At 36.4% G+C, this 23,432-nt stretch overlaps 1 protein-coding gene across 3 annotated transcripts in view; it reads right to left on the reverse strand.

Annotated features, from left to right (window-relative positions):
* Positions 1 to 3,846: 3,846 nt before the first annotated feature.
* LOC106177682 (germinal-center associated nuclear protein) overlaps positions 3,847 to 23,432 on the reverse strand; it is a 44,935-nt gene continuing 25,349 nt past the window's right edge. For all 3 annotated transcript variants that reach the window (XM_087015630.1, XM_087015629.1, XM_087015628.1), the window contains exons 12-31: positions 22,163 to 22,222; positions 20,253 to 20,402; positions 19,056 to 19,327; positions 18,685 to 18,745; positions 18,256 to 18,420; positions 17,756 to 17,956; positions 17,213 to 17,315; positions 16,701 to 16,807; positions 16,214 to 16,371; positions 15,775 to 15,963; positions 14,952 to 15,493; positions 14,576 to 14,712; positions 14,089 to 14,283; positions 13,625 to 13,849; positions 13,036 to 13,197; positions 12,642 to 12,762; positions 12,093 to 12,288; positions 11,621 to 11,798; positions 11,183 to 11,285; positions 3,847 to 5,577 (exon numbers count right to left, since the gene is read on the reverse strand). In XM_087015630.1, coding sequence (XP_086871756.1) covers positions 4,982 to 5,577; positions 11,183 to 11,285; positions 11,621 to 11,798; positions 12,093 to 12,288; positions 12,642 to 12,762; positions 13,036 to 13,197; positions 13,625 to 13,849; positions 14,089 to 14,283; positions 14,576 to 14,712; positions 14,952 to 15,493; positions 15,775 to 15,963; positions 16,214 to 16,371; positions 16,701 to 16,807; positions 17,213 to 17,315; positions 17,756 to 17,956; positions 18,256 to 18,420; positions 18,685 to 18,745; positions 19,056 to 19,327; positions 20,253 to 20,402; positions 22,163 to 22,222 — 3,921 coding nt within the window. In that variant the 3' untranslated portion in view covers positions 3,847 to 4,981. The remainder of the gene's footprint in view (positions 5,578 to 11,182; positions 11,286 to 11,620; positions 11,799 to 12,092; positions 12,289 to 12,641; positions 12,763 to 13,035; positions 13,198 to 13,624; positions 13,850 to 14,088; positions 14,284 to 14,575; positions 14,713 to 14,951; positions 15,494 to 15,774; positions 15,964 to 16,213; positions 16,372 to 16,700; positions 16,808 to 17,212; positions 17,316 to 17,755; positions 17,957 to 18,255; positions 18,421 to 18,684; positions 18,746 to 19,055; positions 19,328 to 20,252; positions 20,403 to 22,162; positions 22,223 to 23,432) is intronic.

Genomic DNA, 23,432 nt, shown 5'->3' on the forward strand with positions numbered 1-23,432 from the left:
GATGAGGGGCAATAAAATGCGCAATTGCTTATTTTCGTTTACTTTTGAATTGGTAATTACGAGGTGAAAGAGGTTCGCAAAGTGGAAAAGAGGTTTTGAGTGGGCAGAAGTGTAAAATGTCAATAACCAATTTTTTTCTTAAACAAATTACAAGTTATGTGATCCTCTACATAGGATCCTATATCTTACCTGTAAAGATCCAAGAAAAAAGTCAACAATTTACCCAATATTGGAGTGGAGGAACAAGTCATATTTTATTAAAAGAAAAGTCGGTTGTAAGACATAGTGTCTGCAGTGCCTTTTTGGTGCAATTTAACAATTACTCACCTTTTTTCGCTCTCCGAGTCGTCTCGGTCGCTGTCACTACTACTTGGCATGCTGTCATTCTCTTTTTCTGAGGGTGTCTTCTCTTGAGGTTTGAGGAGACTCCTCAATAATACATGATTTCCTTTGGTCACAACTATAACAGTTTTCGAACGCGACGAAGGCCCTCGGTGACTCTTCGGACTCTTATCGATTCCGGGCATTTTTGAGGTAATATAATTATTATTCTCCCTGCAAGTCTGCAGCAGTTTTCTAGTCCTGTCTGATATGATACTCCGAGAGGGTCGGAGATACTGTTCCAATAGGGATCTGGGCGCCTGCCCCGTAGTTTTCATTGAGAGACAGTTTGCGGTGCCCTAACAGGACTTGAGAGTAACGGTGGTGGATGGGAAACGGAAGACCGGTGCTCACAACCTAGGCAGCTAGTGTTCATCCAACGTTGTCCTACACGGGCGAGAATCCCTTCATCATTCTCGTAACTGAGATAAATGATAGCGCGACGTTTGCCTCGGTACGTCACGGTTGACAGTCCGCTGTCGTCGCATGCAGTCCCACAAATCGTAGCAGACCAAATCAACTGTGTAGCCCTCACCTGAGCACTACTATCTCGATTTACTACTCGAATGACCTATCTTGAAGCAGTCTGGGTTGCTAGCATAGGCTGATATTATAGATACACCAGTCACCGTATAAATAATAAGCGGAGTCTGTATTAATAAATGAGAAAAAATTCCCTCAAGTATATATTGCACTGGAAGACACTGCAACCCGGAGAAAACCGGCAGCGCCACGCCAGTTGCACTGAAATTGAATGGGTCGGTCCTGAGGGTCGAGGTTCTGGGCTTATCAGATAGGGATATCCGAGAGCAGATTGATTATTAACAATAATATCAGTATGCGTGCAAGCACAGCACGCTTCGGTACCGCTATGAAGAGTTTATTACGAGCAAGAACAAGAATACTGGAAACTCTACCTGTAATTATGGCACCTTTATTGTGTAGTTTGCATAACACAGTTGTACTGTACCTCATTGTGCAATGGCATAAAGCACCTGCTGCTGTCCGAAATATATTGGGATTTTCACTCTTTGCCCTGTCAAAATTCTTTCACCTCGTCAAGGTTTTAATTTGAGACTCACTCGCAGAAAGGCAGTTACATAATATACCAGCTGAGAGGCGCAGTTGTCTTTCCTTTTTTCTTCTGGACAAACGTTGAAAAAAAGCCGTGTGTGTAAGAAAAACATTTATGTCAATAACTGTTGGTCTGACACTTATGATGAAAAAAAGTTTTGAAACCCTCTATGAGTCAAAATGGATAAGGCTTGCGGTTCTAACTGAAATTGTTATCGACTATTGGTGATTATTGGTTCATTGTTTTTAAGCAGTCTCGTTCCCTATAAATATCTTATTGCAGACGAGTTTATTTTACAAATTGTACGTATTATATACCTCAGCTAATCGCATTGAACAGTGCAGGAACTAAAATCGTGATTTGTTTGGCATTGTATTTTATTGATAAACACTACTGTCACCCAACTATTATTATAAACCTTGGGTCTATGCAAGATTATTGGCATGCTTGCTTAGGGGAAAATACGCACACACAAGAAAAAAAAACGTGACTGTATGATTTTAACTGGGCGACTGTTTTAACGACCCTTGCGTGACTCTTGGGACATTACTTTCAAGGTCACGTTAACAATTTTAAACAGCATGATTTACAGAGGAACAAGCCGCTTTTACAGTTAATCTGGAGAGTCATGCTCGTGATGGATTTTGTAACATTTTTCGTTGAGGACGAAACTGGTCAGGAATGTATTGAAGGAGGGTTGAGGAGATGGTACCACTTCTTGAGAGCGGTCGTTGAGCTCTTTGAGGACATGTTCTTAAAGTTACCATGAACTTCGAATTCATTATTGACATTTTATGTAATCCAAAAATTAGGGAACATTTGTAAATTATTGCTTAGTAAATTAAAAATGGACAACTTTGTGCCATCCCAGAAAAGATCTTGTGATAGTGGCCTCTGTTCTCAAGGTATGAGTCCAGGGTTTTTGACTTAAAACTACAACTCCTTCTTTTATCTGTTTTAAAAAGTTAAAGAAATGGAAACTAGACTTTGGTCTTCGAGGGAATCCGAATGCGATCAAAATGTGTTGCTAATCAATATTCCCCAACATCATTTAACCTACGTTTCCTTTGTTAGCAATGCGTCGTGGCATTTCATCACAGCAGTTTTATTACCTTACTTTGAGCGAGGAGTGAATGACCGGGTACGTTCAGTAATGTTATATCACAAAATAGAAAACCCATCGGGTCACCGACACTCATTCCCCTTTTGAAGAAGGGCGGTGGGACTATAGATTGTAAAGTTAGGTTGTGGTGTATTTTATTTTCCCTTTTCTCTCCTGCGATAACCATCCATTCTTTAACATATTGAAGCGTCTTCAGACATCTAGTAGAGACAAAAGTTTGCGTTTAAATTGCTCAACACCTCGTCATATAATTTACTCCTTATCAGTCAATTAAACAATGGGAATGATGAAAAATATTCCATCTGTATCCTTATAAATGAAATTGCGCTTTTTCTGACTAGATGTTCTTCATTCACATAACCAATTCCTTTCACTGACTGCAAAAAATTTTCCCACATTATTGTTCATTAAGAGGCCCTTCATTATCTACCCTTATCTTTTCTCTATGAAGATAAATGACAAAATAATTTTGTAAAGAGAAACCTTACATCACATTCACCTTCAATTGTCAAATCCAATTACTATATGCAGTATCTATTTCTTAATATTGCTCTTCAAACTCCAAACGTTTAGCGCTGGACAAAGTGTTGGGTAACACCCTTCAACACGAACAGTTTGAACCGCTTGTCAAGACGACGCGAAGGAGTGCATTCGCAAGAACGCTTTCAAAGTTGCATTCGCGTCCATTTAACGTTACGCAAACGGCGACGTTAATCGCAGCAGGCGTCATTTGACAGGATAATGACCGTTACGTCTCAACGCGGAAAACAAGCATGATATGACGTAAACAAGCCATTCAGTAATCAGTATTGTTGGACATTAGTGAGGGCGTCTGGTCATGTCCACCAGCTTGCGAACCGTTGAGGTGTGATACGCAAGTGGTCATTTTCATCTCATCTCACAGGCCCGTGTCCGGGGAGGGGGGGGGGGTGATCAAAAGGACCCCCTTTTTGTCGGGAAAAGGTCTCCTTGGGTAAAATTTTATCTAGGTCCACTTTTTCAGAAAGAGTATCCCCCTTTTGACATTGCTGGCTACGGGCCTGTCACAGCACTCCGTTTGCTTCCAATAAATTAAGAAATTTTAAGAAAGGGTTAGATCCGACAATTTGTTTGAGAAAAGAGAAGTTTCTTAAAAGTTGGTCAGTTAGATGGTTTACTGTATGATTTAAGATAATGTGTCATTTTATAGCCGCTTCTATTTGCTTGCTGTCAAACATGCTGTATAGGTTTCTACAGTTGCGCATGAAATGTGTACAGAACCTTAAAATGTTATATCAATGTTTTATTGGTCCTTTATCAAATTTGTAGAACGAATGCAATAAATGATCATCTATGCACTGTCCCTGACCACGTGTACAGTTTGTTTTCAAATTATGCATCAGAAATGAATACAAAATGCACTGTTACGGTACTATGCAAAGTACGTAGTAAGACTTTCCTGTATCAAATTATATGACAAAATCTTGGTTAAGTCACAACAATGGTATTTATTCTCTTGAATACAATAAATTACTGGTGGGAATTAATTCTCTGTAACAAAAATTCTTAGTTTTTCTATTCATAATTCAAAAGCCATTATCAGTTTCAAAATTTTCATACATCGGAAAATATCACAGCTGTAAGAAACTCAAGAGAATACATATTCAGGTCTTCATTAAATAACATGTTTCCGGGAAATTCTTTGCTACTCTTTTTACAAAAAAAAAAAAATCCTGCTAAAGTGTTACCAAAGTGACATATCAATGTTTTACATAAACAAAACTTATCAATTACACAACATATTTGATTTGAACAGAAAAAATTCCATCTACTTTATCTTGCATTATGTAGCATATAATTATCTTGGTGTGTTAAGAAGTACTGAGGGAGTACTTCTGGACAGTTAATATTTATATATAGTGTAGTCCTCAAAGCTATAATTCATAATTATGTTATCATACTCAAAACCATAATTCATTATAATGTAATGATAGTCGAAACCATAATCAATAACTATGTAAGATAACATTATTTACTGTTAGTTGGCATACATCTTCTGCCAGGCTTTCTTGATGTTTATCACAAGTTATGATAGATGAATATAATATATGCTCATTTCTCCTTGCACTGTATTTACAAAATGAAAACTACCAGTAGAATGTTCACATTCCATCCAATAAGTAAAATAAAAATACATGTATTCAACTTTCAACTCTTTTATCATGATTTTTAAATGCGGCTTCTCCTCCCGCCCCCCCCAAAAAAAAAAATAATAATAAGTTCACGAAACTGGTGTTCATACAGACATTACACAAAAAGTGTCAGTATGAAAAGAACTATTTGTTTCTGAATTATACAATTAATGAAATTCTCTGAAGATTCTTTATTCCTATCAACCAGCAAATTTTTTATATACAAATGTTTCAGTTGTTTGCCAAAGCCTGCAATTTCATCTCGTACAGTCTCTCAGCCTCTCTACTTGATTGCATAGCTCTTTCAAACTGCATAAAACTATCTGACAGAGAAGACTTTACGAAAATCTCTTTAGACTGTTCTGCTTCCATCATAATAAAGCTTCTGCTCAGAGGTGATGACCTTGACCTTTGAAATTCAAGGTCAATCATAACCTCATTATCATCATGCGTAAGATCTATAATCCCTGATCCAATACTGCCATAGTTCCTCAATGGGTTTGTATGCACAAACAACGGACCATCCAAATCCTGACATTCATCCTTTCCTCCCTCCATCATCAGCAGTCTCAAATTTTCTTCATAACTTCGAGACAGTCTTTTCTCCTGGGCAAGTCGCTCTTGCAAAAGGTGTGCCCTGTCCATTGCTGCAACATATTCTGGGACCATGGTGGTGAGATCTACATATGTAGTGGTGTATCCAAGTTCGCCTGGTTCTTTGACTGACTGCTTGTGTAAACCTTCCTCTCTTGCATTGAGGATGACCTTGGCTTTCCTTTTTGCCGCAGCCCTTGAGAATGTATCCTGCAAGTTTGCTTCCACTGTAGCTGGAATAAATTAAAGATTGGTTCACTTTTTTTTAGAATTTTAACAGTGAAGAGACCCTGAATATGTCGAGTTCTTTACCAAAAAGAGCTCACAGAATAAATTGAGATCTTTTTAACATGAACATCTGTATTATAATAATAAATATCTATAAAAACAAGTATATATATTATCTAGTAACCAAAAATGAATAACCTGGGCACTTAAATCAATTAATCTATATAAAAAAGGAAATTACACATAGAGAGACTTATATGTAATAGAATAGATCAATACACAGTCTAATGCTTATGTCCAATCAGGTTTATATAGTAATAGGCAATTATTGGCTGACAATGATTCTGCCTTGGCAGGTTTTCATTTCCTGAAACTGCTTAAAATATATGCTTCTGTCTATTGTATGGCAATCAGCTTGTACTTCCTTTATTTTAATATTATAGAAGCAATGGAATAATCATAATTCTCCATTGAGGATACATTGCAATTGATATTTTTTTATGAGAAAATAAGTTTTCTTTTGATTTTAAAAAATACAATTCACACCTATGCTTGCTCTAGAAACACACACATTAGGCACAAGAAACAAAAATAAGTTATATATCCAAATAGTGATTGTAGCCAAACTAAGCACCTTTACTAGAAATGATTTTCATTGGCTACAAATCTGCATTCACAATTTGACAGATGTCATCTTTTGTTTTTAACAGTTATTCTATTCTAATTGGCATGGATAGCAACACACCTCAACATTTCCAGACCCACACTAGGTTGTGGGTATTTCAGTATTATACTATCTCCGATAATGTAATATTATCAACAGCACAATGTCACAAATATCTAGAACTGATACGACTAAGATTGTAATCTCTCCATAGACTGTAATCTGAAATGTGAACCATTTTGCCCACTTGGTAGACACAACATGACATCTGGCTAATCTAGATTAAATTTTGATTGGCAGTTGACCGTTTCTCACCAAAAAGGGTTTTTTTTCTTTCGAAGCCCCTGAACCTCCTTAAGCCTATGGGCTTGGGAACAGCCATTTAATTCAGACAAAATTGGCCAAACAGTCTGTTTGGCCAGATTCTTCGTAATGTACCAATTTGAGTTATAGCATTTTTATTTTGTAAAAAATTAGCTACATCTGACTTTAAATTATCTGATTTTTAATCTTTAACATAGATTTATTATATTAAAAGAAAAGGTGAACATATCAGGCAAGTCAAAAACAAAAAGTGGAAAGTTTGTCATACCTAATGCATGTAAAATTTACAAAAAAAAAATAATAATAATAAAAATAAATAAATAAATAAATAAATAAATAAATAATAATTCTTTCATTTTCTATTAGAAAAATAAATCACTTTTAACCACAAGTAATTTTTTGAACATTTCAACACGTCACTGAGCCACTAGATGTGCCGTCTTTTCACTCATAGTTGACGTCAGGGTGAACCCTGTTAATTGGCTAGACTTTAGTTCCATGTCAGCAACAGAGCATGGCCACTGTGAGAGTAAGACTACCAAAACCAGCAAACCAGTACGGTAATTACCCAGTTATTTGAACTACATGAATTAATGGCAACTTGAACCTCAACCAACCCATCTCCTACAATATTTTATAAATAATATTTAAAAAGGTTGAATCCAAAATTTAAACAGTTAAATGGAATGAATATGCAACTTCTATTGTGTAAAATCTTTGTGTTTTTTTTTTTTAACTGTTGGTGTTAAATATTTCAAGGGCACCTTTCTTTCCCTAAAATACTGATGTAGTAAAATAAACTAGAGGATCAGAGAGGCGATACCGCCTCCGGATATTGTACCACCAGCTGGAGTAAGGGCATTCGTATGGACCCCCCCCCCTTCCAAAAAGGGACACCATCACCAGTCTTGTGCTTGACAAGCTCTATAAGATGCAATCAATAAGAGTTCTCAAAATATGCAAAAAAATATAACTAAAAATGGTACAATCAAGCAGATTTTCGAATTGACTTGCATTTTCCTACCCTTGATCACTCCTGTATTCTCTAGACAAAAGGCCTATTGGTTTTCCTTGAAAAGTGTTGTTAATGGTGCATATATGCTGACAAAAGAGAAAACCTAGGGGCAACAAGGGGCACATCTCTGCTAGTTTTAAAGATATGAGAGGCAAGAAAATATGCAAAGCTCAGTTCATGGTGAAAAAGTAGGTCAAAGGTCAATTTCAATATCATAGTTTATGAATTTCTATTCAAGTTCAATAGCAACCATGGGCATTTCTTTGCCAATTTTGCAGATTTAAAGGCCTGAAAACATGCAAAAAGCAGTTCATCATAAAAAGTAGGTCAAAGGTCAATTTCAAGGTCACAGATTGCTAGTGTATTACTTCCTATTCAAGTTCAATAGTAACTATGGACCTATCTCTGTCAGTTTTAGAGATAAAGGAGAAAGAAAATTTGCAAAGTTCAGTTCATAGTAAAAAGATGGTCAAAGGTCAATTTTAAGGTCACAGTAAATTACAAGTATATGACTTACTACTTAAGTTCAATAGTAACTATTGACCTCTGCCAGTTTTGGAGATAAAAGGGAATGAAAATTTGCAAAGTTCAGTTCATGATGAAAAGTAGGTCAAAGGTCAATTTAAAGGTCACAGTAAATTGCCTCTGACTTTCTATTCAAATTCAATAGTAACTATGGGCGTAACTTTGCCAGTTTTGGAGATAAAAGGGAACAAAAATTTGCAAAGTTCAGTTCAAAAATAGGTCAAAGGTCAAATTTAAGGTCACAGTAAATTGCCAGTATATGACTTCCTATTCAAGTTCAATAGTAACTATGAACCTATCTCTGCCAGTTTTGGTGATAAAAGGGAACGAAAATTTGCAAAGTTCAATTCATGGTGAAAAGTAGGTCAAAGGTCAATTTTATGGTCACTGTTAAATTGCCAGTAAGTGACTTCCTATTCAACTTTAATAGTAACTATTGACCTATCTCTGCCAGTTTTGGAGATATAATGTTACAATTCTGAGTTACAATAATGTGTCACCACAATGTACTTTTTAATACAGCATAACACGAAAACCGTATGAAATACAAAAAAACGGAGACCACATGCAATGTTGGGCTTTACATGCTCTACAAAATGCAAAAAAGAACGGGTCGCTAGCATTAACGGTTCCCGAATTAGAGACAGTTTTCAGTTTCGGTATCTTATGGCCGCTTCTCCCGTGAAAATGCACCGATTGACCCCAAATTTAGGAGATGAAAGATGACCCAAAGGGTAAGACTTTCCAATAATATTATTGGTTAAGTCTGTGTAGTGTCTGAATAACAGCGCAAATAATATTTTTTTTGTAAAAAATTTCATTTTTTTGAAAATTTTGGCCTGTTTGACCTTGAAATAAAGGTCAAAGGTCAAATCCAAGGGCATATTTGAAATCTACACATATGACTTTTGGAAAGCCGTCTGTAGAAATTTTTCCCATAATTCCTTCCGTAGGGTAAATAATTGGCATTGAATTTTCAAAAATTTTGACAAGGGTGCATTTCAACAAGCGTCACGCCCAGGTTAATGCACCGACTGAGACAAAAAAATCTGGGGGTTCAAGTTGAGGTTATATGTGACTTAAATCCAAGAGATGGGGACAGGGGTCCTTGCGGTCTAGGAGGAGAAGCGGTAACGGTGACTTGTATCCGGCGCCAGTACGCGGAGCCGGCGGAGCTTACGGAGCCGGCAGAGCCGGCGGAGCCGGACGAGACGGGTCGGGACTAAAACCATGAGTACCGCCAGCGTACACGCTGGTGGTACTAATAAAAAATAAAGTAAAATAAATTGCTGAATAAGTCTTGATTTTGCAACCTAATAGAGAGGTTCTTGGCAAGTTTAGAAAAAATCTTTTTTGCATGCTTAAATCTTTTTTGCTGTCACTTAAAATAAATTGCAACTTTTTAATGAAAGAAAAAAAAAAAGATTCACAAGAGAAAAGACAATTTTTTTCATTAAAATGCACCTCACAAGTGTTTCACAAATTAAATGTGCAAAAACTCTTTAAACTCCTACAACTGTTTCCTAAAGGTTTTCTAAAACATAATTTGTGAAAGGTGGCACAATGAGATTTATTGCAGCAGAAAATCTAACAATGAGAGGTAAACAAGGTGACCTTACCACACTACTCAAACTGTGATGTAATCAGTATTCTAGTCAGACTGATAAGCTTCTGTAACTCTTGGCATGAGATGAAAAGTTTAAAGTTGTTGTTTAAACTGCAGTCTAAAATATTTACAAAACAGTCTGACCCCACAACCTGTAACAAAAGATGCATCAGTGTCCTCATTTTTCTGATCACATCATTTTCAAATGTTGACAGACCAAATTTACCCTTATACACTACTATTCACATTAAAATTTAAAAAATAACACATTTTCCTCAAGTTTATAAAAGAGAAAAAGAAATGATAAATCACTGCTTGTAGCTAAAAGATACCAGAACTATCAGATGATATGAATTTCCCTCCTCCCACCAAGGAGGTAATAGTGATATTTATCTATAATATCCACACTATATATACCATGATTACTTTGGTACCCTAAATTGTGTTAGGTGTGACATTGTCGCCATTGCATTAGCTGAGATGTAGCATTCTCAGTAGCACCAGTTTGTTAATGTGGCTTAAAGGGAAAGGATCTTCTTCTTTTTGGTAGCACACCTGAAGCATTTCACTCTTATATATCCTACATTAAATGCCTTTCAAAGAGATGAAAAAAGAAAAAAAAATTCTTTTTGTAATTTGTTGAAGAAAGCATAACTTATATCAGTTCATCAATTATATGATAATGATACATAAAATAATAATATTTTACACTTGAATAGTTCTTCTGTCAAAGTTATTGTTAATGACACTTTAAGTCAGAAATTGAAATGCAATTAAAAACCTGATATTTGAGAAGCATATCCATTTTTTTAGCCATTGCATACTACCAGTTTAGCTTACTCCCAAGGGATTATCATATCAAATGTGTTTACCTTTCTATTTGTTACCCACTTAATATTTTATCTTAATTATTATGGCATGATAACACTGAGCAATTCTTTTCTGGTCAGGAATTTCATACAAAATTTTTAAAAAATTGACTCAACAACAGGATACAGATCTTAATTTTCTCAACAGTTTTGGAGAGGGTTCACTTTGCTGAATTGTCCATTTTCTGTGAAAATTAAAGGGATAATAACTCTTCGTTTTGGCCAAAAAGTGGATTTTCCTGGAGTAAACAACAATTTTTCCATACTTACCAATGGTTAATGAATCCATTTTTACATTCAAAGTTAGTGCCTGGTTTTTTTCTAAAAAGTTTGCTTTTTGTTAAAATCTCTTAAGAGATTATAGCAGAGTAAAGCCATCAATGGAAGTCACATGGTCTGAAGACAAGCTCAGATATCAGAATAATAGCTATAACTGCTTTTTTTGTGGTAAAATAGAATATATTATATTTCTATGAGTTGTTCACAATGTTTTTATTGTGAAATATAGATCTCATACAAAGAGTTATTATCCCTTTAATAATTTTTTTTTATTTTTGCTATTTAACACCTGGTGTGCATAGTGTCCAAAGACCTTCAAAATACTTACTGTCTCGGATGTCTCTTATTGCTTGTTTCCACTCAGAGGGTGGGCTGAAGTCATTCAGTTCTTCTGCCAGATAATGCAGCACTATTTCCTGCTCATCTTCAGTCTGGAAAAAATTGATAACAGTTAGTATAATGGAAATAATCAAAAACAATGTCTGGTTACTTGTATTAAATGACCATTGCATTATTTTGCCCTTATTTTCACAACCAGGCTATAAACTTAGATAAACAAACAGATTTTACAGATATCTTGTCATGTTATCTTGTGAATGTGAAGTCTGTGCTAGCTAAGTTTTGAAAGAACTGTGTGTGTGTGTGTGTGTGTGTGTGTGTGTGTGTGTGTGTGTGTGTGTGTGTGTGTGTGTGTGTGTGTGTGTGTGTGTGTGTGTGTGTGTGTGTGAGAAAGAGAGAGAGAGAGAGAGACGCAAACAAAACCTGCCTCAGTGGCAGACATGATGTCCAGAAAGTCTAGTGAAGTCAGCTGATGGTTGACACAGGCTATGATGATATCTGTCCACGGCATGTTGACATAGCAGGGGCGGCAGCCATTCAAATCATAGTTCAGGTAGCAGGTCTCATCATAGTCATGCTCTACCTTGTATATCACTCTCTGGATCCTAGGAAAGGAAATCATTTTTTATTAAATATATTTACTCTTTTTCTTCTTTTTTTAGGGAGGGGGTGTGGTCTTAAATCTTTCATAAATGAAAAAATAAAAAATTTGCATTCAATCAAGTCCATTAACACATGGGGAAGGGGGTATTGATGTGTTGAAAATTCAAGTTTGCTAAAATTAAAGGAAATACTTGTACCAAAGAACTGGACTTCTAAAAATCCATGGTTCAAAACAGATGGAAATGGCAATCAAACTTAAAAGACATTTTAAGACAAATAGAAAAAAATCTGCTAACCTTGAACACAGAGCCGCAGCATCAGCGTCAGTTGACTCCGCCACAGCCTCTACGTAGGCCCAGACATCCCTGACAGCACTCTCCCAGGATTCCGTCTCCCAGTCCACGGGGTCAAACTCTGGCAATGTCAGCGAGGAGAGTACATCCTCGATTAGAGAGAGCGTGTCTTCTGTGTTCCAAGACTGGTCTGGTAGTCCTAGAGTTGATAATTATTCAAAATAACAATTTTAAGTTAAATGTTAGTTATGGGACCCATCGTGTTTAATTTTGTTTCAACTTTATACCATAGAGTTAGTTCATCAAGAAACTAAGCAGATCTTATCTACTGTATGCAAGTCTCCAGTATGAGATTTAGGCCACTTTCACATCAATGGTAATGTTCTAATTTGAGAGAGAATTTAACAGCCTGATTTCTACGTAAGTCAGCTGCTTCACTTGTCAAACTGGTGAAGAACAGAAAACTGTCCACCTCGATGTGAAAAGGCCCTTAATTTCCCTTCTCGCTTCATTACAAAAAGTAAACTTGTTTATAAATGTGCAGGTCCTCACCGTGGTGTGTGGCAGCAAACTCGGGCAGTGGCCAGGAGAATTGCGACAGTGTGCGCGAAGAGCCCACCTGTACTAGGTGCATGGCCACAGAGTTGTACAGGTTAATTAACACATCAGGGGGCTGGAAGATTGACGTGAAATATGGCACATTTAAAAGTGTGAAATTATGTTGCATGACAACCTTTTGTGTTCTGTGTTAGCATGTTCTGTTTGCTATAAAATTTATTTATGCACTTTTATATGGAAGTAATCTGTATACATGAGTAAGTTGTTGGCAAAGGCTGTGGCATTTCTTTTATGTGTTTAATCAAGAGCTTTGACACAATGACAGACATTTTACTTAATGGAAAACTATCCCTCCATCTATCTATCCATCTAAATTTTGTATTCTCACCTGATGTAGCAGTCCCTGCTTCTTCCTGTTAGCCAGGTCCTGATACACAGGGACGTAAAACTCTTTGGCCATGAAGTCTTCCACGTACTCCCGTATCTCCTGCCTGGTCAGTGATGGCGGGGCGGGGCAGTGGTCACTCAGCCACTGGACTCCACTGGTCAACTGGAAACATGGTGGAAAAAGTTTATTTTTAAGTCCTTTTGTGTTACAGAAGGGGCGGATCGAGGCCATCTTCTGGGTCTTCCAGAAGACAGTCAGAATTTTTCAAGTCACGGACATCCAATTTTTTTCTGTTGGAAGACAGTAAAAATTGGAGGATGGATCAACAAAGATAATTTCTCCTTGCATTTAGACCATAGGAAAAAAATGATCAAAATGAAGACTAAAATCATAAATTCAGGCATAATCCTGAAAACTTTACGCAATGTATTATGAGTGTTGGATAATCTGAGCATACGTACTGATAAAATCTATGGGACACAGTACAGACAAAAAAGTTTAGCTCATACAACCTAACACCGTACTTAAACCACCAGCATTGAGATTTAATTTCCACATTCTTCAACAATAGAAACAGCAGTGTCCTCACCACACTACAAGACTGCAGATCCTCCAGGTCCCCCACATTAACTATCTCCACAGCGGAGATCAAATCCTGAGCCAGGAACACATCCAGATTCAACATGTCTGACCGGGACAGGATGTCCACTGAGAGGTCATCTCTCCAGGAGACCAGCAGTAGGGGCAGGGCAGGGTCCACTGGTTTGGCTTGCAAGATTCTGGCCAGACGCAGCTGTTCCTCTAACCAGTACTCCTGGAAACCCATCATCATCATCATCATCATCATCATCATAATAATAATAATAATAATAATAATAATAATAATAATAATAATAATAATAATAATAATAATAATAATAATAATAATAATAATAATTTAAAGTCGAAAATATAATCATGTTCAGTAGACTTTACGTTACGAACAAAAAAAAAAAAATAATAATAATAATAATTGAATGAAAAGTAAAAAAAATTAAGAAATAAAACATTTACCTGTGCTCTGGATTCATCTTGCATAGGCCCTAGTACAAAAATAATGGCATTGCTGCCCAAGAGGAGCCGTTTCTCCTCCATATCACTGATGCTGTCTTCTGTGAGAGTGCCCTCTAGTGTTCTGGCACACACACTAACCTGGCTTTGTGGGTGTAAATCGTCTAATTCTGACGAATAAAGACTAAGGAGGGTGCTCTGTAAAATATATTGCATACACATTTCTAGTATTTACATATTATTTTGCACACTTCTCACTTAAAATATTAACACCTATAACGGAAAACTCACAAAAGAAAGTGATTCAAATTTTATTTTTAATTTTCAAATGAAAGACAATTAGAACATTTTTTTTGCATGCATACATCTCCATTTTACATCCAACTCAATATGTATTCAAATATCTTAAAGTAAATCAATCAACCAACCAACCAATCAAACAAAAAAAAAAAAAAAAAAAAAAAAAACTCAGTCTTCCCCAAGCAGTTACCTTCCTGTGCTGTAAGTTGTCACAGCTAGATAGGGTCCCCCTCCTGAACTTTGCCACCAGCCAGTTGTTGAACTGCTTCATCTCCTCTTCATGACATTCTGGTAAACTCAGCAGAACCTTCCAGTACATGTTTGGGCCTATAGAAAATTAAAAGTAAAAATTGACAAGAAAAATATATAAATTCTTGCTATTATATACTGTTCACATAAATTCACCAATAAAATAGTAGGTTGCTAAAAGTATTCTCACCACTTTTTTCTCAAATGATATTTTTAAAAGTTGTTCACCAATGTTTTAAACCACAGTATAACATTTAAGGATAAATGAGTAATAATAATAATAATAATAACTTTGGAACTTAATATGATTACATTACCATCAAACTTTCCATCCCAAATCTTCCGTAAATTTCCACCAATCAGAGCTGGTATATCAAGCGGTGCCCAGGCATGCTCATGCCTCAATCGCTGCATGAAATTCTTCAAAACCACACTTCTCGTCAACCGGGAATTTTTTTCGACCAAATCAGTGGGGTCTCTTATTGTCAAGCGTGCCCTCTTTCCAAGAGGCATAAAATCTTGGCTCATCTCCACCTCTTCTCTCTCTGGCATCAGTTGCTCCAGCTGTTCAGATGAGGTATAATTGGAGGGGGCAGAGGGGAAAGCCAGCATGGATCGCTTCAGACGCATGCGACCCATGTACATGTTGACCCAGCATTTGAAGAAACGGGCTTGTCGCATGGTTTTTACCCCCTTTTCGCACTCATCGAGTTCCTGCAGTCTTTGTATGACATCGGTTTGGTAAACCTCCTTGGAAACCCTCAAAATCTCCTCCAGGGCGGCTGTTTCTACCAGTTCTTTTGAGATTTCATCTGTGCAGCGCTGTATTCTCTCCTCCTTTAACTTTGCTTGGATTTCTCTGTAAAAAGAATAAATCAAATCAAGAATATGTAAAAAAAATGTTAAATCAGCTGCCTATGTCTGTTTTGTAAAATTGATGTATTTTGAAAAAAAAAAAAAAAGATTTCTCATCTTTAAAAGGAAAAATAGAATGCAACGCTAACAACTGTATACAGCCACACGACAGAAAAAAGTCCTATGTGAGATAAAATACCCCAATATTCAGTTAAGAAACTGTGCATTGTAAAAGTATCAAATGTGCATATAAGTCTTTACAATAAATGATATCTCATTCCTCACCTGATTTCAATGGTGGCCATGTTTTTGCACTCCTGCGTGACCACTTCCTCCAGCAGCTCGTCGCACTCTATCTTAGTGACCCTTTCTTTGCTCAGCACCCTCTGCCGCTCTTCTTCTTCCCGCCTCTTCTGCTCCTCTTCCTCCCGCCTCTTCTGCATGGCCTCATTGTAAACCTCTTGGGAAACGGATCTGAAACGGCAGTGTCTTTATCAGTGCTGCCACCTATTGTTTAAATATGCTATCATTTAAATATGCATACAGGTCAATCACCATATTTTACTGTAAATGCATGTAGAAAACATTAAGAAATTTACACGGATTAGAAAGCTCGAAAAATGCAACTGAGAATGAATTTCATCAGCTCAGCTGTGTTATGCTTTAGCAGTTATTTAAAACACAGTTTCTTCAAACAATTTGCATTTAGTGAAAGAAAACTAACCTAGCCACATCCTTGCAAACTTCTCCCTCAATCTCCCCATAGACGTCCTTGTCTGAGTTGAGGTACATCTGGGCAGCCTGAACCAGCGTCCTGCTCATGTCCTTGGACATCTCATCTATCACTTCCAGGAACAGTTCCTTGGCAATACCCTTCACAGCCTGGAGGAACAGAGCAAAGAGGACTAATTATGACGACTGTGAAATATTTCAGGCCTAAGTACTGGTAAGAGCATGTCTTTTTTTAAAGTTTGACTTAAATAGTCTGAAACATAATACTGAACCAGTTACTTTCAAAGTGTCCTAGAGATCAAAATCTTTTTGTTTAGTAAATATATATAAAGAACACTTCAGATCAGATTAAAAATTTCATGTGTGATCACACTTGCATTTACAGACCTTAAGGTTACATGAACAAGCTGTTTTGAGAAGAAGATTAAAGAAGATAACCCCTCCCCCTTTTTTACAGTCTATAAATTAAAGTAGCATACCTCTCCTGGGTATTTATCAAACTTGAGAGGTGAGGGCACGGGAGAGGCCTCATAGGGTGGAGGGGGCTCCTCAGGGGTGGTCTGCTCCTCACTGCTGGGTTCAGGTTCTAGGAAAAAGAATAATATAATTATTTTATGTGAGGAATATTTTAACTGTCTGTTAAAGTTAGGAGAATGATTTCATCAAAAGTTACCAACTGTGAAATAGTAAGTTCTATTATTAAGAAGGAGGCAGATTGTTTAATACTACGTGTGTGTGTGTGTGTGTGTGTGTGTGTGTGTGTGTGTGTGTGTGTGTGTGTGTGTGTGTGTGTGTGTGTGAGTGAGTGAGTGAGTGAGTGTGAGGGGGGCTCTTTAATAAGAAACCTTTATTAAACTAAATGTCATATCATTTGGATCCAGATAGAGCACCAAATATTCATGTTTGGTGTATTTATTCACTACACACCACATGGCACTGACATAAATTATAATATTGGATTTGACTTTTAAAAGTCTTGACCAGTTTTTACCTGTGAATCCTTGCACCATCTCTCCCCTATAATGACCTCTCTCATCAAAACTTGAGAAAGGGATGATGAGCTCATTAGGTGGCAGTTTTTCTCCATTCACTACCTTTAAGATCCAAATAAATTGTGTTGTGAGTTACAGTGTGATGGCAATAATAAAATATTTTTGTGCAACATCTATTTAGTAGCTGATTCAGTTTGAGGAATAAAAACAAATATCTGCTGGATATAAAATAACCATTATATGACTAATTCGACAAAAAAAAGTTTTAAACCAAACATAAATGCCATGAGGATATTAATTATTCCAAACATGTGCAACTCCAACTGCAATATGAAAATCAAAATAAATTGATTTTACAAAATTTTTAAATCCAGTATCTAGCATGTTTAAAGTAAGAAAACATTTACCTTTTCAATTGCTTCCTATTGATCAAAAGCAACTATTTTAATATAAAATACAAAATCACTGTTTTTCAAGAGAATTGTTTTTAAAATACTTATTAAAACCCCCGTAAACATGTATCTACTCATCCTGTGCCTCACCTCCCCTACAGATACGGTCTGTTTGCTCTCTATTAACTCCACCGCGCGCCTGTTCCCCATTGAAGTCTCGGGACGTATGAACGCATTCTTGTCCAGATGGATATAATCACCATCTGTGTGCAGTCCGTAGAACTCACAGAAATCTCGCGTGTCTGTGGCATTCTCAAAACACAGGAGACGCTGCATTTCATTCACTGGAAACTGGAAAGATGTACCATTCAACATATCAAAAAGAGACGATGAAAAATATCTTGAGGTTTTTAAATCTCTCACAAACCTCACTCACAGACAAAACTATCAAAATGTTCTTTTGTTCAAACAGTCAAAATGAGTTTGTCTTTTGTCCCACCTGTTAAAAATATTGATAAATGATAAACATGCTCACATGCTGCCTGCATGCACGCATGTGTGCACACACAAGCATGCACTTACACATACACACACACACACACACACACACACACACACACACATACACACACACACAGCCGTACACTTACATTAGTGATGGTGTGCCCTCCTTTGTATGCCCTGAGCATAATGAGCAGAGCCTTCTGTCTGACCTGGTTGAAGTACCTGTGCATGATGCAGGCGTTGAGGAAGGTGGCTTGATGGATCAACTTGAAAAACTTGATGTAGTTGTTACTGTTCAGGGCATTGTATACCTGCAATCAAATGGGATATACAACATAACATTTATATTTATAAAATATAAAATTTAACCAAAGAACTAGTTCACAGACACAGTACAGTGAAGAATAATAATAATAATAATAATAATAATAATAATAATAATAATGTTTGTTAAATGTCTCCATCCCTTTCCTCAACTACCACCAGCATAAAATCCAAATGAAATTGTCAGTTTTGATATCTAAATACCTTCTTGTAACTGACACTAGCTTTTACATGGAAAAAACTACCCATACCTTCAGCACAAACTTTATTTCCTTGGAATGTCGCACCTCATCTCGTAGTTGTTGGACCTCTCTGGAGATAAAAATGCCAAGATTATGATGAAATAAATGATCTGACGGAAATTCACATGTTTCAGCTAGTATGTCTGCTTTCAACAGTTTGACAACAAAGTATTTAAAAATACCGAAAAAGAAAATCACTGTTACCCTTATCTTGTGCCAAATATTATGTCTTTTATGTAAGCATATCTCCTGTAATGTGGTTCTTCAGAGCCATGTAAGCTGCATACATTTTGATCCCCTGGGAAAGCTTTGTAATATTAGTATGTGCAATATTTAATCCCCCGGGAAAGCTATTTAACGTTTGTATGTCCAATAATTACCTGAGGATATCTCCCTCATTCAGGTTCATCAGCACCATATACGCCCTAAACTCGGCCTCCTTGGGGCAGTAGATATTCTGTTTGGTGGCCAGGTCATGATACAACTCCTTGAGGCTCTGAAGACATTTGGTCAAGTTCTCATTGTTGATTTTCTCGTCAAAGACTGCGGGTCCCTCCTCACAGAGCCTCTCAGAGCAGTAGATGTGGTAGCGGGTACATTTCTCCAGGAGGCTGACTGCCGTCTCATTACACAGGTGCTGCTGGGTGATGTCCTAGAGTGAGTGAAAAACTGATGTTGGAATCAGGGGCTTGTCTCTCTCTCTCTCTCTCTCTCTCTCTCTCTCTCTCTCTCTCTCTCTCACACACACACACACACACACACACACACACACACACACACACACACACTTGAAAGTTGGTCTTAACTTTAAAAACCCAGTTATTAGTTCAAGTGCTTTCTTTTCTTTCTTTCTTTATTTCTTTTAAAATTCAAGATGTTCAAATTTATCGAGGAATTACTATAAAGTATAATTTTCTTTATCCAAAAGCAGAACTAACTGAAAATTGGTAATGGAAAATATAAAATGTCAGATCACCATTTTTAGACATATTTTTCAATAACTGAGTTCAAATATCTGAACTGATTCCAATTATCCAGAATATTGGCCAAGGTAAATTACATTGAGAGACCCCCAGAGAACCCTATAAAAGTCACATTCACTCACATGACAATTTGAAATGAAAATTGACTAAGACATGCCATATAAGGTCATGTGTGATAACAGTCTAATGCTGATTGGCTGATTGGTTTGCTGCGTAGTTGGCAAATAATCAGAGATGATTGACACATAATACGTGAAGTCTGCTGATCAACTGTCTGATGATGTCATATGGTATTTAAACAAATTCAATTTCCAAGCTTTAACAGTCCAGAGCTGAGCAAATGAGGCTTTAGTGGCTTTTCAAAATATTGATAAATTGTCTTATTTTTGGCAGTGTTTTTGTTTCATTTCCTTTAGATAAATCAGACCCAAATACATTCTGCTGACTAAAATCAATTATATCTGAAAGATTTTTTTTTTTTGATAAGCAATATGACACTTTAAACCAGTCCCCATTAACAATTTGATACAGTGATATCCAGAGAAATAAATAAATAAATAAATAAATAAATAAATAAATAAATAAACTCCTTACCTTCCTGATTCCTCTAGTTCTGCTCCATACAAACTCATACCAGTCGGCCCACTTGCCGTCTCCTCCACGGTCCATGATGTTATTCACCATGTAGTCCATCGTTTTCGCCAACACTGGAGCAGGGCGTAACTCGTGGGGTAATGGCTCGTCCTTTAAAGATAACATTTAAGATCCAATCTTGTATTTTGTCAAAATTGAAATAAGAGTATTATCAGAAAAGCTGACAGATTAAATCTTTGCAAATAATGTTTTTTCAAGTATGCTTAAAAAATTAAATAAAGCTACATAAGCAACCAATTTTACTGAAAATAATAGTTAATTTCAAATCTCCACTCTTGTATATGACTCTGCGAGACTGCAAGAGTTTCCAAAGTACAAAATAGGGCAAATGCTGACAAGTTTCTATACCAATCACCAGCCTTAAAAGTTCCTTTCACATGCCATTAAGCACTGGAAAGGGTTACCATTCTGTTTGGACCATTCAAATATCAGCGTTATCAGCGAAAAGCAGACAGATTCAATAACAGTGTATTCCTATCGGCCCACTCGTTTTCTCTGTAACCAATATCCTCTTGTTACTCCGAGTTAATGCTAAAAAGGCAATTACTGCAAATCTACTTTGCCAGGGAAACACAGCAAAATGCTGCTTTTAAGTATGTATTCACACAGACTAGGAGGGAGCCAGGGACTTTGCTTGACAGTGTCTGCCAGTTGCTTATAACAAATGAGCATCAGTGCCATTTCTGAGCTAAAAAGTCAATAACAATTTGAATGCTTTTTTTCCCTTGCAAAATTCCGCCCCAGAGATCCTCTATGGTTCAGTCGGTTCAAAAATGTATTATTTAAGTGATAGAACAAAAGGAAGGCATTTTGAGGGTAATAACCCTGAATAAAAACCATCAATTAAGTTCTGAGAATAACAACTGAGTGAAATAGAATTCCATGGAATTCTAAACCACAAAATTAGCATCAGTTCTTTCCTCCATTACACCCTCGTTGCACAATTATTGATTTTTAAATTAGATACCATGAGATCTCATCACAGAGTTAGCAACTGAGAGCTAAGTTTCGTGTTATGCTTTTTTTCTTTTTTTCCTCAATTCTGTTTTCTCAAAAGCTAATAAACTGCAGCACGCAACCAATCAAACTACTGCTGGTTAATAAGGCAGACGGTATCATGGAATTCATCCAAAGGTCATTGGTACAATTTCACAAAAATCTTATTGAGTGCAATTTTAAATTTGACAACTGGAAATCTGAAATCTGAAATATATGAAAATTCCCTTTATCTTCACTTTATATGTATCAATTTTTTTTTTTTTTTTTTGGGGGGGGGGGAAGGGACAATTTAAACATGTCATAGACTTCTACTGAATACTGCCACTAAAGAGAAATTTCTGGTTGAAAAATTAACAAATTCCATTTCCTCAGAATCCCTCAGTCAGCAATATCTATCGCAATTCGATCACATTTACCTAGACAGGCATGTCCTTGATACGATACTAGGACAATTAAACCTCGGGATGAACGAAACATTATAAATCATCACTTAAAACACTTGATACCACCATTATTCACACGTTTTCGAGGTTTCAAAACATCAATAACAGGGACAGTGTTCTCATGGAGTTTAGATCCAGATAAAATCACAGCAAATGGGTATGTCTTCTTTGATACTGATACTTTAATAGAGCACACAGTTGTCAGCATCAAGTTCTCAAAATACAGACCTATTGTCTCTGATGTTACTCAAGAACAGAACATTAACTTACATAATTATTCAAAAACAATTGGCATCAATACATAACATAACATCATAAGTTATTAACTGAAATGTATTTTCTTTTTTAATTTGATTCTACACAACTTTGATAAGTATGAGAAAAAAATTAGTATAAAAAACACCTTACCTGATCAGCAGAGGAGCGGCTGTATTCCTTGATGCACCTGGCGTGATCTGCTCGCGGGTTCTGGAAGAAGAACGCACATCAAATAGCGAATTAACTCAGCCAGCATGTCAAAGTAAACATCAATAATCAAATCCATTGACTCCATAGGATACATTAGATAATACCCGATTGGCAAGCGTGATATGAAACACCAAATCACTTACAACATCAAGTATTTCAAAAACCATGTCTCCCTGCACAGTCCATTTTATGATCTGATGAAACCACTGGACTGAACACAGAAAGACAATGAATTTTGCATGACTCTCTGGATTCTGATATATATCACAGATCAATAAGTGTATATAACCCATTCAGAGTAGACTCTCCTCATTGTGCTAAGGGTCAGTGTCTGCATCTGTGAGACAAAATTTACATAGTTTCTAGACATTCAAGTGGTTTTCTCAGTTCTAATATGATGGTACTTGATATTCGTGTCGGAAATGGTTTCCCAGCGGTTCTTTTCTCAATGAATTAGTATACAATTCATGGTCTGTTTGCCATTATTTTCAAAGCTGCCCTGGAATGTGAAGAAGGAAGCGCTTTTATACCGAAATAAGGTTTAAAAATGCCTTTTGTATCCAAATAAGGTAAAAAAAAAAATGCCTTTTTACCCCAAGACAAAAAAAAAAAAAAAAAAAAAAAAAAAAATGCAGCTGGAATGTCCAGAGAGAAGATCTACTACATCTAAAAATTCTGGAAAACTTCCAGGAAACACACAAATTAATCTGATCAGAATTGAGTCTATCAAAGAAACCCGACATCTCCAAAGTAATGGTACCTAGGTCTAATAAAGATTTGCATGAGTGCATAGTTTGCAGGTATCTGGGGCACAAATTACAATTTTGCCTCAGTAAGTGCTGCCAAGTGAAGTCATTATACCAGGAAGTGGGATTCATATAAATAATGTAAATGTATGGAATCTCCTCAGGGACTCTGAACTTAGTATCATTTCTCTTGATGTCTGGATTGAGTTGTTTCATTAAAAATAAATTTATCAATTTTCATAGCTTGAAAATCTGTAGGAACAGTCGCCCTTGGTCAGATTGCATGGATTACACAACAGATGAGGAAGTACAATAATTATTGTTGTCAATTTGATTTACAAATATATCACTATTATTACATTTAACTAATAATAAAGATCCAACAGATTCAATACTTAACAATTGTCTTGTCGACATACAATCATATATGCCTTAAAGTGGATACACACCATACAAGGTAGCGT

The sequence above is a fragment of the Lingula anatina genome, chromosome 6, assembly GCF_051362555.1.
Source record: "Lingula anatina isolate TDL-2025a chromosome 6, LinAna3.0, whole genome shotgun sequence".
Classification (NCBI taxonomy): Eukaryota; Metazoa; Brachiopoda; class Lingulata; order Lingulida; family Lingulidae; genus Lingula; species Lingula anatina.